The sequence below is a fragment of the Thalassophryne amazonica genome, chromosome 6, assembly GCF_902500255.1.
Source record: "Thalassophryne amazonica chromosome 6, fThaAma1.1, whole genome shotgun sequence".
Taxonomy (NCBI): Eukaryota; Metazoa; Chordata; class Actinopteri; order Batrachoidiformes; family Batrachoididae; genus Thalassophryne; species Thalassophryne amazonica.
The window spans coordinates 114,431,250-114,447,686 of record NC_047108.1 but is presented as its reverse complement, the minus strand read 5'-3'; the positions used below and the strand labels follow the sequence as shown (position 1 = coordinate 114,447,686).

The following is a 16,437-nucleotide window of genomic DNA, read 5'->3' as shown; positions in this document are numbered from 1 at the left end:
GTGTTCAGTGATTTGAAGCTTTCCATGAATATTAATATTTCAGTAATTTATTTAATCTTCTTTTGGCTACAATTCCTACAACTAATGTGAATGCATTTTGAAGTGCTTTGTGTTTTTATTGTAATTATTTTGTTGCATTTAATTAATTTTCCATTTTTAAAATACAAAATACAAATATGACCAACAAAAAAAAAAGGTCAAAATCAGGAATTTTTTGGGAAAATGATCAGAATAAGTAAAAATTCAAAGCACAGAAAAACATAGATTTTTACATTATGAAATATTTACCCTGTTTATCTATCTATCTATTATAACAGTAAGTTCTTCCCATTGAAGTCAGACTGTCTCTGTTTTACAAATGTAACACTCCTTTTTTTCTTTCATTTTTTTTTTCTGGTTATTCTCTTTTCTGAGTAACCTGACTTCTGCATCAGGTTGAATCTCAGCATCAGACTTGGCTGACTGTGGGCTTTTCTTTCAGACTTGAGCAGAAACGTGTGGTAGTTTTGCTGCATGTTTCTGAACATCTTGGGGTTTTTTTGTGGGGGGGGGGGGGGTGAATTGGTGTTGTCAGGTGATGCTGTTTTGTTGTTTCCACTCTCCATGGAACCAGCAGAAGGGGGAAAAAATGATTCCATTGACTTGTCGAGGATTATAGAAAAGCTGAGAGAAAACAAGATGTTCGTGCGATGTTGTGAACCTTTTTTGTTTGTTTTCAGGATATGATGCTCAGTTTGCGTGTGAATCCTCCTGCCAGTAAAGCAGGACCTTAAATCAGACCGGATTATTGAGGGGAAGTAGAGTGGCACATTTTGAGTAAGCTCCTCCGGCTGCTCTCTCATTTTCAAGAGGGGTCGCCACAGCACAGCCAAGGTCGATCTGCATGTTGATTTGGCACAAGTTTTACACCGGATGCCCTTCCGGACGCAACTCCATATTCCGTGGAGAAATGTGGCAGGGGTGGGGTTTGACCCAGGAATCTTTGGCACTTTGCAACCGTGTGTTAAAGGGGAAGCAGACGTATAAATAATTCCGTCCGATTGCCCTGATTCTGTAGGTGAGGAGGCGATCAAGCTCCAAGGATGCCAACATGTTTCTGTGGAAATGGGATGAAGGAAAGGAGAGAAAGCGAGGAGCGTTTGAGGCAAATGAGAGGATGAGTGTGCAGAGGACTCAGCACGTTTGAGCCTCACACAAACAGAACGGTGGAGGAGTTGCAGCTTGGCAGTGCACGTCCTCGCCGTGTCTGCTTATCGGGGCAGGAATTTGAAGTAGAGGACTTGAGGAGTCCCCCGAGGCCTCACCCGTGCTCCCAGATTAGCTGCTAAACTGCACATAATTGTGCTTCCCTTCATCTGCAAGAGAGCTATTAGTTTCCCCTTTATAACCCCGCCTCCTCAGACCAGACTAAATGAGAAAACACATGCATGCTCACATACAGCGCCGTACACACACACATACACCTTTATTTACTCTGCGTGCACTCTCACAGAATCACGCATGCATTTATCCTGCATGTACCAGGTGTGATCAATTCATTGATTTATAATCAGTTTAAAATATGCACCAACCTCTCATCACTCCTCCACTATATAGACCAATTTGAGGGTCACAGGAGGGCGGAGTCTATCCAAGGATGGATTGGCCACACCCTGAACAGGTCACCAGGGCAGAAACACACACCTGTGGACAAATATACCGGCTATTTAGGCTAATCTTTACATCTTTGCACTGCATGTAGTCTGTGGTTGGTCAGTGTGGCAAAATCCTTCATGTGGCATTTTGGTCACATGTCTATAGGGATAAATGTGTGATGGTGGAGGCTGTGGCCAAGTCAGGGTCAGTGAAGGATTACACAGGGGTCAAATTATAAAAATGCTCCAGTCATACTGCAGTATACCACCTTATTTGTCTACTTATACAAATTGCCAAAAGGTATCGTTTGGACTATCAATGAGTGAACATTTTGGAGTTATGGGGTAAAAACAGCCCAGTCTCACGTTTTGTTTTATTTTTGTTTTTTTCGTGCTCCTGGCACGAAATGAGTCTAATTTTTGTGACGGGGCTTTTTTTTAACTCAGTATTACTAACCCTACTCCAACCCCCAGCCCTAACCTTAACCATAGCCTAATCCTACTCCTTCCCCCCACCCTAACAATAACCCCCCCTTCACTTTTAATTTCATGCAGCCATCACGGAATGAATGAGAATGAATTTGTGCTGCAGTGACGAAAATGAGGCGGTTTTCGTCAAAATATCACGAACCAGTAGATTAATGTATATTTCGTGCTCCTGAATCACGACTTGCTGTGAGACAGGGTTGGGTAAAAAACATACAAATGGTGATGAAGGTCTATTTACATTTATAAATGAATGGGTCAAAAGTTAAAGTTGCTCCAATTTGTTGTAAAAAGTGATGTAAATTGCTGGTTGAGATTTAAGGATTAATAAATGGAATAGTTTTGACCATGTTCAAGACTTCGTCTTCAAAGTCATGTCAAACAAGGTGAATATCCACTGAATTCTTCTTTTTTATGCATTTTTTTTGTTTGTTTGTTTTGTTTTTTTGGTTTTGGTGATACCATGACAAAATGCATCACATTTTTGTGACCTAGTCATTTCAGTCACTATTTTTAACCATAACCCTAACCTTAAACCCAATGCACCGCCAGTATCACTCCAAAGTTTGTGATACCATCATGAAATAATTTTGTGATACTGTCATGAAAATGTAACATTTCATGACAGAATCACAAACTAATAGATTAAATCACTCTTTGTGACACCATCATAAACTTGGTGTGAGATCAGGTTGGACATATGATATATGTTGCCATATAACTTGATAACTAAGCATAACAGAAGGTGCTAGCTCTTCCTTTTAAAACTTGTGCACGCAAGCAATAATTTAGACCAATTTCTAACAAAATTGGAGCAATTTGTACAAATGGAAATTGACCTTTGTCACTAGTTTTACTGTTTTTACCCCATTAGTCCATAACATTCAGTCACAGACACCCCAAACTATACCTTTTAGGAATATTTATGATCAGAAAAATAATGTGATATAATTCTCATACAGCATTTTAAATTTTGACCCCTGTGTGGTACCTGGCTATAGCGACCATCCTAGAGTAGCTAATATACATTTTTCAAGTCCCAAGCTCAGCTGAGCCCCCAGAAGTGAGAACGCAACTATCACTCAAACCTCAGGTTGAGTTTGAACCCAGAACACCTCAATGGTGTGAGGCATCAGTTGTAATTGCTGCACCACCATGTCGTACCTGTCATAAGTCCAGTTGGCTAACTCTTTATACATATTAGAACATTTTGTAACTCTAGAGCTGTCATTTTTAAAAATTATGAAATTTTCAAATGCATTTGAATTGTGAAAAGATTTTTAGAGAAATTCTCAGAACTTTTCCACTTAAAAAAAACATTTCACTTTTTAAAATATGTATTTAGCTATTTAAGCTCCAGAGCAAATCGTGACCATGTCACAGTAAAACACTCGCGGTGTGTGAAATACGCGCACGCTGATGTCAGAGTGAGCTCGTTAGTTTAGCGTTTGAGCCGAATGTAATGGTCCATTGACCAGCAGGTCATTTATCCTCATCCCCAAGGTTACACACCCTGATGTTGCCACTCTAATGCTCTTTTAATGTGTCCAAGAAGTTCCAGCTGCGTAAACGGTCACATGCCGTAGAAAACAGCTGAGCCGTGCACTCTCAGTCATTTTGGATAAACTCATTTAGCGCAGCCTGAGATGATGGATGGGCGTGCATGGCTCGGAGGGACACCTGAGTGGCACGGTGCGTGGGTTGGTGCCTGCTCGGGTCGTGGCAGCGGGGGTACGGCGGGTTGGCGCCACTGTGCCCCCCCCACCCCGCTCCGCCTGTGGCTGCTGACACAGACACATATAGAAGAACACACACGCATGCACACATCCGTGCACAAATGCTCCACCGGGCTTTTCCCTGATCTGTTGAACTTGGCGTCGGACTCAGGAACTCGCTGTTGAAAAGGTTTTATGTGTTTGACCTTGGTGGTGAGAAGTATTGTAAAGGTTATCAGCGTGGACCAGGAAGACCATCCTTATTGTTTCCCCTGTGAGCCGTTAACACTTACAGTCCCACAAACCGCTCGTCCGAACAAGCAATTAAGAGCCTTAACGAAGGCCACATCTCACTGCTAATTGATTTCCAATCTTATTTGAATGTTTGCTGTGGGACCATTAGATGTTCGGTGGTAACTAACAACCACAGAGGTAAACACATGGAAAATAGATTTTTCTTCCTGTTTCGTCTCGACGGTCAACAGGTTATAACATTCATGCAGGATTTGATGCTTTGTTTTGTATCTTCAAGGAATCAAACTTACAGTGCACCCAGAAAGTATTCACGGCGCTTCACTTTTTCCACATTTTGTTATGTTACAGCCTTATTCCAAAATGGAGGAAATTCATTTTTTTCCCATCAAAATTCTACACACAATACACCATAATGACATGTGAAAAAAGTTAGAGTTGGCCACCCGTCTAAGCTCAGCAATCAGGGGAGTCTTTAATTTAATTAATTTAATTTATATAGCACCAAATCATAACAAAGTTGCCTCAAGACGCTTCACACAAGTAAGGTCTAACCTTACCAACTCCTAGAGTAAGCACACATGCACCAGTGGTAAGGAAAAACTGCCTCTGATGATTTGAGGAAGAAACCTCAAGCAGACCAGACTTAAAGGGGTGACCTTCTGCTTGGGCCATGCTACAAACACAATTGACAAAAACAAATATACAGGTCTGATGAAGGTTGAAAACATTCCATAGTTCCTAAATGACTAAAATGACAGTGAAAGGATGCAGAGCTTCTTGAGCAAGCACCCTCCCCCCGATTGTAGTTTGTTCATCTGGTTTGAATACTTCATCAGAATCTACAGTAAATCACGCAGTCATACTTATGATCACTTATTATGTGTCTGAGAGGTGCATTTAACATTTTTTGAGAAATTCACTGATTTTTTTATTATATTAGAATTGTTTTTCACATTAAGGAAAACACATTTAAAAAAATGCACTTCAAAGTTTAAGGGATTCCATTGTGGCTCCAATTATCCATCATGTTCCATCCAATCCAGCCTGGTAGTTTTTGTAATCCTGCTAAAAATGACACACTATGGTGGCTGGGAAGTGCAAAACACTTTTACAAACGGCAGAGCACAAGAAGTCCTGAAGCAAATAAAATTTACAAATTTACAAATGACAGATTCTGACGGAAGGGAAATGTCTGTCACTTGGTCCATTCCCCTTCCGTCAGAATCTCTCATTTATAAATTTCTTTCAGAACTTTGTAAATTTGTTTTGGGAATTCTTGTAAAAGTGTTTTTGCGCTTTTCAGCCACCGTAACAGAGAGATGAACAAACTAACCAAGGAGATGAGTGAGGAAAGCCACCAAGAGACCCATGACAGTTATGTAAGAATTATTGGCTTCTGTGGATGAGAGTGGAGAAAGTGGGAGTGATGCAACATTTGCATGTTGCATCGCCAATCACAGCTTCATGTTGGAGTGAAGTAGAGAAGGGTTCGAAATGTGACCACATCTAGGCTCTGGTTTCCCCATTTGCCTTCCGGGAAACTGCAGCTGAAGAGTTGCCTGTTCTTTTTCAGAAAATCCTCCTCAATACCACATCATCATGTAACTGTATAACAGACAAAGGCTGCACTGTGGAGTTTCTCCACTGACACTCAGAAGCTAATTATTCTTTCAGAGCTGTCACGGGTGTCTTGATGGCTTCCCTCACTTGTCTCCTTCCAGCATGATCACTCAATTTTTGAGAACTGCTTAACAAATGAAGTGACATTGACCACACAAAATGTGAAATATTTTGGGTTCAGGCTGTCTGCAGTGAAATAGAAGACAAAGTACATGTAAGGATCACTGTCGTCGTCCCCCCCCCCCCCCCCCCCCCAAAAAAAAAAAAAAATCACCCCTGGTTCTTGCTGATTTGGCGTTGCCTTCACCTGGGGCCAACATATCTGACATGCACAAACAAACCCATGTCACGTGCTGAAAACTGGAGCACATTTTAGATGTATTTTATTTACAATTTTATGTCTTACAGTATGTGAACTGCTATGTCTTTTTTGATTGTTTTTATTTATTCTTCACTACAGCACTGTGGTTGTTTTAGAGTGCTAAACAAATAAAGTTGGTTGGTTGGTTGGTTGGTTGGTTGGTTGGTTGGTTGGTTGGTTGGTTGGTTGGTTGCTTTGTTGTTTGGTTGGTTGATTGGCTGGTAGGGTGACTGGTTGGCTGGTTAGTTGGTTGGTTGGTTGGTTGGTTGGTTGGTTGGTTGGTTGGCAGGCACACACCGTGACACCAGTGTCACAGTTTAAGCTGGCAACCACGGTGAGAAACATGACGCCTGTTACGTGTACAAATATGAGGAAAAAATGGTCCACAGAAGGTGAAAGTAAAAGTGTAAAATGTTACTGACAATTAATGATGTCTGTGTTGAAGCACTGTTTCAGACACATGCTGCACACTGCCACCTGCTGGATCAATCAAAAATGTGCATCCGTGTCAAATTCTAAATTTCATATTTAAAGTCAACAGTTAGCACAGAGTCTGTACACAAATTAGCACAGACAGTGTGTGTCTTCTTGAAATACATAATAGATAAAACAAAAGGAAACAATAAAATTAGATTTTATGCATATGCATGCACACACACACACACATACACACACATACACGTATATATGGATCTGCCTTAAAATGAAATCAGATCTTCTGTCACTCAAGAAACTCTACAAATTCTTCTCAAGACATCTTTTAATTTTTGAGTTATTGAGCTAAAAATCTATTCTCATCAGCATGAAAAATTTAGGAAAATTGGAGTTGATTCATTAGGCATATACAACACAATTATTTACAATTTGGAAGAAAATTTCATTTTTTTAATCCCCTGCTGGCCAAAGGCCCAAAGGGGGATTATGTCATGATGATTTCAATCTGTCTGTCTGTCTGTCTGTCCATCCTAAAAAGGGAATAAGCGTTCCGAAATCAACTGTTCTCACATTTTTAGGAGAAATTTCATGCAACTAGGTACAAGTCCTTGTTATAGGTTGATAATATGCATATTTCCATATCATTCCAGTTGGACCCATTTTACCAGAGTTGTGGACTTTGATTAACAAATCTAGACTCTGTCAGTTTCATGCTTTGGTGGCTGCATTCTGAAATCAACTCCTCTCACATTTTTAGGAGGAATTTCAGGAAACCTGGTACAATTTCTTGAAATGTTATCAGAATGTAGCAACCACTTGTACCAAAGCAACATTTACCAGCAGGGGACATTGTGCTCTCAGGGCACTATTGTTGTTTCTTAAGCAGCAGTGGAGAAACTAGTTAAGTGTTGTGTGGTTCCCCCCAAGTTATAGAAATCAAAAGCCATTTGAAATTGTACAGTTTCAACCCCTTTGTTGGACGCTTAAAAAAAATAACACAAAGGGACAAAACATTATTGTTTGGACGTGCCGACGATGAAGATGACCAACCTCCAAGATGAACTGTAATGTGTTTTCTGCTATACACAGATTGTTTAAATGTTTGTTTCACTCTGTTAAGGCAGAGGTTCAACCCTAAATATCTGATTTTGTGTGGACAGATGAGCAGATGTACCGCTGTGACGACTGTGACGAGCTCTTCTCCTCGGCGCTGGAGCTGCGGCGGCACCAAAAGTATTCATGTTCCAGCGCCGGTTCCATTTTTGACACTCTGAGAGAGGACTTCAAACAGGAACGGGAGGACAGCGATGAGCCTGTGCACGAGTGCAAAGACTGTGAGAAGATCTTCCCCAATGAGTACAGGTAAACGTGCACGGTCGGCACACGTGTACTACGGCATGGGTTTTCTGTGCCATTAAAAAGTACTGAATTTTCTGTGTCCTTCTCAAGTTTGGGCCAACACATGATTGTACACACGGAGGAGAGAGAGTACAAGTGTGACCAGTGCCCCAAAGCCTTCAACTGGAAGTCCAACCTCATCCGGCACCAGATGTCACATGACAGTGGGAAGCGATTTGAGTGTGAAAATTGTGATAAGGTACAGCATACCCGGCACGTAAGTTGTGCACAGGACACACAGATTTTCTCTGCTTCAGATATTCTGCAGGAACTTTTATTTGTGCACGGGACTAAAATGTAAAACATGCAAAGCCATGAAAATTAAGCACTTTTTTTTAACTCAGAATGCTATCTATGCAGGTCAGGTAACAACTTATTTATGTTGCTAAATAATCATTTGTTGAATATTTGATGAGCTCATTTCAAATTTCAGGTGTTCACAGATCCCAGCAACTTGCAGCGCCACATCCGTTCGCAGCACGTGGGGGCACGCGCTCACACGTGTCCTGAGTGTGGCAAGACATTTGCCACATCCTCAGGCCTCAAGCAGCATAAGCACATCCACAGCAGTGTCAAACCCTTTATCTGTAAGTGGCATCTTTGAACGTGATGGAGCATGTCTCCGTTAGACGTCTACGTCTGTCTGTTCTTTATCACGCTTTCCTTCCTATGCTACTTTGATTTTCAGCGTCTCCTCTCTTTTTGTTCTTCTGCACACGTTCTGGTATTTTTATGTCCTATTAAAGGGGTCATATTACACAGAATCCAGTAAGATAATAAAGGTCACCAGGTTTTGTAAAACCTATGGTTTGTAGCCAGAAAAATGTCATACCATATATTCTGGAGTATAAATGCCTCTTGAACAGGAAAAACCCATACATAAGTTGCACTGGAGTATAAGTCATTTTATCACCTCTTTGATTTAGGATTTTTTTTGCATTGTTGTAGTGTATATTGGAGGCAATGCTCCTGATTTCACGAGCAGCATGCAGCGTGTTTTAGGTGAACCCCAGAAGCCGCTGTCTGCAGCCTTGCCTCAGATGTCATGGTACAGGAACTTTAGAAACAGGCTCCGCCCACATGTCCGTCCACATGTCCATCCATGCATTTTGGCAACCAAACACCAGATTGTCACACACTCAAGATATATGGGATCTAAATTTATCTCACAACCCTCTCGTTTGACTTCAACCTTGACATATTGTATTTTCTTCAGAATAAGTCACACCTGTTAAAAAAACAACTCTTGAAGAGGAACAACCCATATACTATAAGTCACACTGGAGTATAAATTGCACCTTTTTCTGTATTATCAGCTCTTTGATTTGGGATTTTTGTGCACTGCTGTAGCGTATTTATTATTTGTAGCATTTATTCTTAAGAGTTTGTTTTGTTTTGAGCTTTGATTTCTGAGAAAGTCCGATATAAAGAATCGTTATAACTATTATTAATAATGAATGTGAGATTTTTCAGTGTATAATTGGCACCAGAGTATGTTGCAGGACTTCCCAAAAACTAGTGAAAAACAAAAAATGAAGCATGATGTATACTTTGGAAAATACATTACTTTTTCATAGTCAAATTAGGGAGGATTCAAATGCCAGTAAGTGCCCAAAAAGCTGTGCTTCTACTCTTTAGTCTTGGTTTTGTGAAGAGCTGCTGGTCCTTCAGGACCAATTTTCATGTTTAACATGAAACTCCAATGACAGTAAAAGGTCAAAGGATGATTCACAGCCATTTTTGCAAACATCTGCTTTAAACTGACTGTACAATATTTGGTAAATCATATGTTTAACACATTCATAGTTTTCAAACCTTCAAAAGTTTTGCCAACAAAATTCTTCAACACTTCAGACAAGTTTTGACAACATTCATTTGTAATTTTATTGGTGGTTAATTAAATGAAATTGTCTTCCACCAATGTTATGTTACTGGATGAATGTTTCATAAGTACAATAAAAAAGTTGTTTGAGAGAAAAAATGTCATTTTGATGACAAGTGTCCAGAAGTTAATGAGAAAGTAAATAGACTGCATTTATATAATGCTTTTCCATCTGAATGAGAAGCTCAAAGAGCTTTACAGTGATGCCTCACCTGCACACCAGAAGCAAATGGGGCATTAAGGACCTTGCTCAAGGGCCCTTAGTGATTTTCCAGTCTGGTGAGATTTGAACTGTGGATCATGTGGTTCAAGCCCACCACTTAAGCAGTAGACCGTCACCTCTCAGTGAACCAGCAGACAAAGGCAGTCAGATATCTCACTTTATTCTCGCTCAGATCTTTGTGATGTCATTAAGATTGAAGAAAGACATAGAAGAAAAACCTTTATCACAGTGTTAAAGGGATTAAAAAGTGATGTGGTTCATTTTGATCACAATCGCAAGTCTAATGCAGATATCTTGCTCAACTTTGTGTGTTGCACAAGTGAATGTATAGTTTGGATCTGTACCTAATTTGGACCAGACCGAGTTGAATGTTAGCCTCATGGCACGTTATCTGCTTTGCATTGCTTCAACAAATTGTTGGCAGTAAAACGTAAGCATGAATCAGGAAAATTTTAACTGAATGAGTTGTTGGTTTTCTTGAAAACACTTCCTGTTCTAACAGATATTGATCAGATCAGCAGTGACTGTCTTGATGTGGAGTTAATTTGGTATACAGAGTTAGAGACAGTGTTAAAATGGGTTTAACCAGGCCCTGATGGGCTGCGTCTTTTTGCTCCCCCAGGCGAGGTGTGCCACAAATCATACACACAGTTCTCCAACCTCTGCCGCCACAAGCGGATGCATGCCGACTGCCGGACCCAGATCAAGTGTAAAGACTGTGGGCAGTTGTTCAGCACTACCTCCTCCCTCAACAAGCATCGACGATTCTGCGAGGGCAAAAACCATTATGGTTCTCCAGCAGGAATGTACACCACCGGCATCCCCATGAGTTCCAGCCCCATTATGGCAAAGGCCAAGTCTCATCATCCTCACCTTGCAGGCTTAAACCAATCAGGTTTAGGATTTACTGACTACTTTCCTTCCCGACCGCACCCTCATGCTGGCTTGCCATTTTCTGCAGGGCCACATGGCTTTCCATCCCTCCCTCACGGTTTCCCAGGCATCTTCCCCCCATCGCTGTACCCACGTCCACCATTACTGCCTCCTAGTCCCCTTCTGAAAAGTCCACTAGGCACCAACAGTCAGGAGGTGAAGTTGCCACGGAGTCCCCTTGATGGCCCTCTGCTGTCTTTGGATAGCTCTACAAACAGCAACGGTGGCAACAGTTTGAGTCAGATGGAAGACAAAGAGAAGGAGAACAAACTGGACTTGTCTTCTAATGAAGCAAAGCCAAAAGCTAAGATGACAGACATGTCTGATGGCAGTGACCTGGAAGATGTTAATACTACAAGTGGGACAGATTTGGACACCACCACTGGTACTGCTTCAGGTGATGGTTCTGATCTTGAGAGTGATGGTGAGAGTGAACGTGAACGAAATGGCAAAAGACGGAAGACATCTGGAGCTGTCTCTAGTCATGAAGGCAAACATTTAGAAGACACGAGCAGTGCATTGATATCAGCTGTGTGTAGTTCGGGGAATCTCACCATTGACCGTCCTTTCCTGTCTTCTACAACATCCCAGCACTCTTTCTTTCCTCCACCTGATGAGCAAGCCCTCCCACCGACCACCACAAATAGCAACGCAGCTGCCACAGACTCCATCAAAGCTATCGCCTCTATTGCTGAAAAGTATTTTGGTCCAGGGTTGATTGGTCTTCATCAGGAAAAGAAGATGGGCCCATTGCCCTACCATTCCATGTTCCCCTTCCAGTTTCTGCCCAACTTCCACAGCTCGCTCTATCCGTTCAGCACTGACCGAAGTCCCCTCAATCCTAGTATGTTCTTCAAGGCAGAGTCCAAATCATCTCGTGAACAGTTGCACAAGATGGTTTCTGGTGTGCCACTAGCTCCTGCACCCACAGCGGAGTCACCGTTTGATCTCACCACAAAGTCCAAGGAGACCAAGATAGCTCCCCCGAAACCTGCAAATCCTTCAAACCTCAATAGTACTACTAAGGCAAGCAGTGGACCTTTAGTGTTATCTAGTAGTGAGGAACAGCCCCTGGACCTCAGCATCAGTAGCCGAAGCCGTAGTGGTCATAACGGTGTGGCTATTGAGTCCCAGAATCGAAAGAACCATGTTTATGGTGTCAACAAGGGGGTTTCCATCAAGGATGAAACCCCTCCTAGGTTTCCACATCCTCATGCCCAGTTGTTGCATCAGTCCTCTATAGGCCAGCACCAGCAACCCCAGGCACAACCTCCCCAGCCGCCACCCCTGCACTACGCCAAGCCCTCAGCATTCTTCATGGACCCAATATACAGGTATTTCAGCCCTGATTTGACCAGAAGCTGAAATTTGTAATAAAACAAGGTATTTGATAGACATTATTAATGTTACTGTAGTTGTTGTTGCTGTTGAAGGCAAGATAGCTGGTAGATGTTTGTGTTAATTGGAGAGGTTGGAGGTTTAACATTGACCTTGGTACGTAACCCTCTGCCTTGCTATTGGTCCAGCAGGGTGGAGAAGAGAAAGCTGCTCGATCCTGTAGGAGCTCTGAAGGAGAAGTTCCTCAGGCCCTCGCCACCACTCTTCCATCCACATCCACAGGTACGCGTGCAGCACACACATCTCAAACATAAGTAATGTACTTGGTATAATCTAAGAGAGGAACTATGCATGCTTTTTGAACTTAAACTACAGCGAGGGAATAAAAGTAGAGGATTGTCCTCCCAGGTATTGCAGGCTGATTATTCCCAGATGCTATCAACTATTTTTTCATTACATGTATTATGTGAAAATACTTGAGTGCTGCCTCCCACGCTGCTGTAACCTGGATTGATAGGGCCCTGTGCACCATCATTCCACAGTGTTGATGTTATTTTCTCAAGGGTTCGGTATGATTTCTTCCTTTGTTTACTGAATGGCGCCTGTGTACCTCGTCACTTCTACCTTTTTCAGAAGACACAGCCTGTTATCGCAGCTCCTTTGATAATCAGTCACATTGTTCGACTGTCCCCAGACCCTCCCCACCTCTACCAGTCTTGATTGCAAGGAATGATAGTATTAATATAAAAAAAAGAAGAATAACCTTTTGAATTGTAACAAAATGCCTCACTCGACCACGCTAATCTTAGTCGTGGCATTGTTTCATGCACTGAGAGCCCACAGGCCAGCTAATAGCTCAACCCCCTCCACGTTTTTTTTCTCTCTGGCTGGCTGGCTAGTTAGATAATAGTGCCGTGTCCATCAAGGACATCCTGTGTTTGTGTCCAGGAGAATGTGGGGCTCTCATTGTGGAAACGGCTTAATCTGACCTGGAAATCTGTGTCCTATCTAAACTGTGACTTTGCTTCATAAAGCAGGAATATATGAATTTGCATATTTTATATTAAACATCTATATGCAGCTGAAACTGGATGCACAAGTAAAATACCACAAATATGGACTGTTTTTAGTAATGGGCAAGCAAAATATTCCTAGGGACCCTGTAAAATGCAATGGATGGATGGATGATGGATGTGTCCATCCCTACACTTTGTCAGCATGATACCTCAAAAAAAAACATGGCATCCTATTGCTGACTATCCCCCTCAAGAAGTTCCCTAGAAGTTAAACGGAAATTGGGTTCCAAGCCCACATACCAAGTGTTATTTTGATTTATCAAAGTGTTGCTGAGATATGACCTCATTCTCTATTTGGCTGCTTCAACACCAGTTTCAGTTGGCTGTGTCAGGTGAATCTTCAGCCATATAAATATAAATTTGATACTTTGTCTAAAGCTCAACTGTACCAAATTTTGTGAAGCCTGGCCAAAATTTGTTGGTTGAATTTTTTGTGTAGTTGATTTTTTTAAATTGTGGTAGGGTGTAAATTGGAGTAACACAACTAAGGTCTAACCTTACCAACCACTAGAGCAAACACACAGGCGACAGTGGTAAGGGCCCATTCACACATAGTGCGAAGTATGGTCGAAGTGCGCGTGAAGCAGGAATCGTATGCAAAATGTGTAGAATCGTAGCTGCCACTAACGCCTCGTATACATTGTAAACAAAACAACCAGACACTAGAATAGTTTCTCCCCACAGGCTATCACCCTGAGGAACACCTTATCACTGTAAATCGTAATAAATAATTTGAAAGCACATGTACGTACCACCCAGTGTCTGTTTACTTCTGTACCACCTACTGCACAAACACACAGAGCAGCTGACTGACACACAGACACGGCAAACACACACCTCACACACCACCGTTGTACATTATTGTATGTACAGTATATTGCCTTTTGCACAACATCCTATGTAATATTTCCAATGTAAGTACTATGAGAGTTATGCTAAACCGGAGTCTAAATTCCCTGGAAGTGTAAGCATACGTGGTCGCTGAACTCAGCTTGATCCAAGGAATCCAACAGTTCTGGATTTTTTTTTTGTTTTAAACTTGCCATACTATTGAAGAGTGGCAACTTTAGATTTGACCCAGTATCAGTGCTACAACGGTGGAGCTGCAGAAATGAAAATTAGGAAAAAGACAGACTTTTTACTGTACTGTTATAATGTTGGCAGGAAAACTGAGAGATGGACACACATGGATGGAGTGCATTTCAGGTCTGTCAGCTGATGGGAAATAATCAATGCTATTATGTTGTAAGTCGCCAACTTAAAGACTATATAATGATAATAAAGTATTTAAACAAGCTTCATTCATTTTCTGAATCCACTTATTCCAATTAAGGGTCACGGGGGGGCTAGAGCCTATCGCAGTGGTCAATGGGCGAGAGTTGGGGGACAGTGTGGACAGACCGTCAGTCTGTCACAGGGCATTGACAAACTCATTTCAAGCTATATGTAAATTCAACAATACCTGCTCCTAATTTCCAACATGCATGTGTTACAGGAGCTATTTTCTGTTATTTTACACCAAGGAATCGGCTCTTAGCTATAATTCTTGTGTCATTTGTTAGACATTACTGTACAGTATTTACGCTGATGGTATTTGAAGTGAAGATTTTTTTAAGATAAACTGGTAAGAACACGGAAACTGCAATAAATGTTGGACTGAGGAGATGGACCAAGTCTGGGATTTTTTTTTTTTTTTTTCCACTATTTTGCATGAGCTCTAGAGCAGGTAGCTGAGTGGGTAAGGAGGTGGCCTGCAAATATGCAGACCTGGGAATAAATCCCTTTCATACTAACTGTTTGGGTTCTTGAACAAGGCACCTAATCTGCATTGTTCCAGTCCGCTCAGCTGTAAGTGGGTACCCGCTGTGGTTGGGGAAGTAATCAGAGCCAGACTGGCGTCCTGTCCTGGGGGAGTCGTACACTCTCATCCACGTGATAAGGATGGGTACCATAGGCCTCAGGGCCTATATAGTACTTACATCTGCATGAGTTCTCAGAAGATTGCACAACAATAAAATAGAATCATGCAACAAAGTAATAAAAAAACCTGCAAGAATCAAAGTTTAATGTCATTTGCTTTGCATTTCCTTAATCATCACCATACTGGAAGCTCATTGAAAATGTCAGTTCAGAACTAGGTACCGCATCCATCCTTTTCAGGATAGTTCTGGGTAAAGTTATTCTAAATTTAGTTCCAAGCTCCTGATGTGATCCCTGGCCCTGAGATAAGCCTCTTGCATTCATTTGATTGAATTTCTGCATTTTCTGCAAGACATCTCTACACACACACACACACACACACACACACACACACACACAAGAAAGTTGAGGAATTCATTTCCCTGATGGATCCGGATCCTGATGGTGGGCGGTCTCTGCAGACTCTTCATATCAGAGTGTGTCAACTGTGATCCTCCCAGTCATCCAAACACAATGCCACCTCTAATTTGGTCTCATGACGGAATCCCCCAGCTCCCCCTACGCCTGTTCTCAGACTGCGAGTAAACACATCGAGACAGTGTGTCTGTCTCTACTGTGTCTCTACCGTCCCCTGTTCACAAAAAACGGAAGGATGTAAGTTGTTTTTGACAAATAAACTCCTACATGGTTGTCCCCTAGTAGAGGGGAAGCAGCTATCGGTTCAGGGCATAACAAACTACATTGTACGGAAGAAAATGGGGGCTCTTGAATGCCTCATTAAATCAGTTTGCCAGCCTGTGACAGTTTGAGCAGATAAAAGCAATGGAGCAGAGACCAAAGCAAACACTGAGGATGTGGAGGAATGTGCTCTGTGTGTGACATGTCAGTGAGGTGACTCTCCTTCAGAGCAATCAACAAGGGTTACCTCTGGCGTACTACTTCCGAAAAGCTTCCACTCTCCCCCACAGATCCTGTTTGTTACACAGTGATAGTGCATGCAGGAGTATTGGTTTTAACCCTGAGTTTTGATCTAATTTCAACCATATTTAGTGGACTGACTGGAGGTCAGTCGCAGACAAAGCAATTTGGTTTTCAGAAAAATTGGTTTAAAGTTAAGGTCACAAGCCAAGGTCAAAATTTGACCCTGGTGCAGGATGTTTA

The 16,437-nt window shown here is 41.8% G+C and overlaps 1 protein-coding gene across 10 annotated transcripts in view; it reads left to right on the top strand.

Moving 5' to 3' along the window:
- prdm16 (PR domain containing 16) overlaps nt 1-16,437 on the top strand; it is a 456,303-nt gene that overhangs the window by 419,535 nt on the left and 20,331 nt on the right. For 5 of the 10 annotated variants that reach the window (XM_034173184.1, XM_034173183.1, XM_034173182.1 and 2 more), the window contains 5 exons: nt 7,667-7,868; nt 7,956-8,121; nt 8,338-8,491; nt 10,599-12,276; nt 12,469-12,562. In XM_034173184.1, the coding sequence (XP_034029075.1) occupies nt 7,667-7,868; nt 7,956-8,121; nt 8,338-8,491; nt 10,599-12,276; nt 12,469-12,562 (2,294 nt within the window). The remainder of the gene's footprint in view (nt 1-7,666; nt 7,869-7,955; nt 8,122-8,337; nt 8,492-10,598; nt 12,277-12,468; nt 12,563-16,437) is intronic. The other 5 variants (XM_034173187.1, XM_034173186.1, XM_034173192.1 and 2 more) reach the window with 5 other exon arrangements.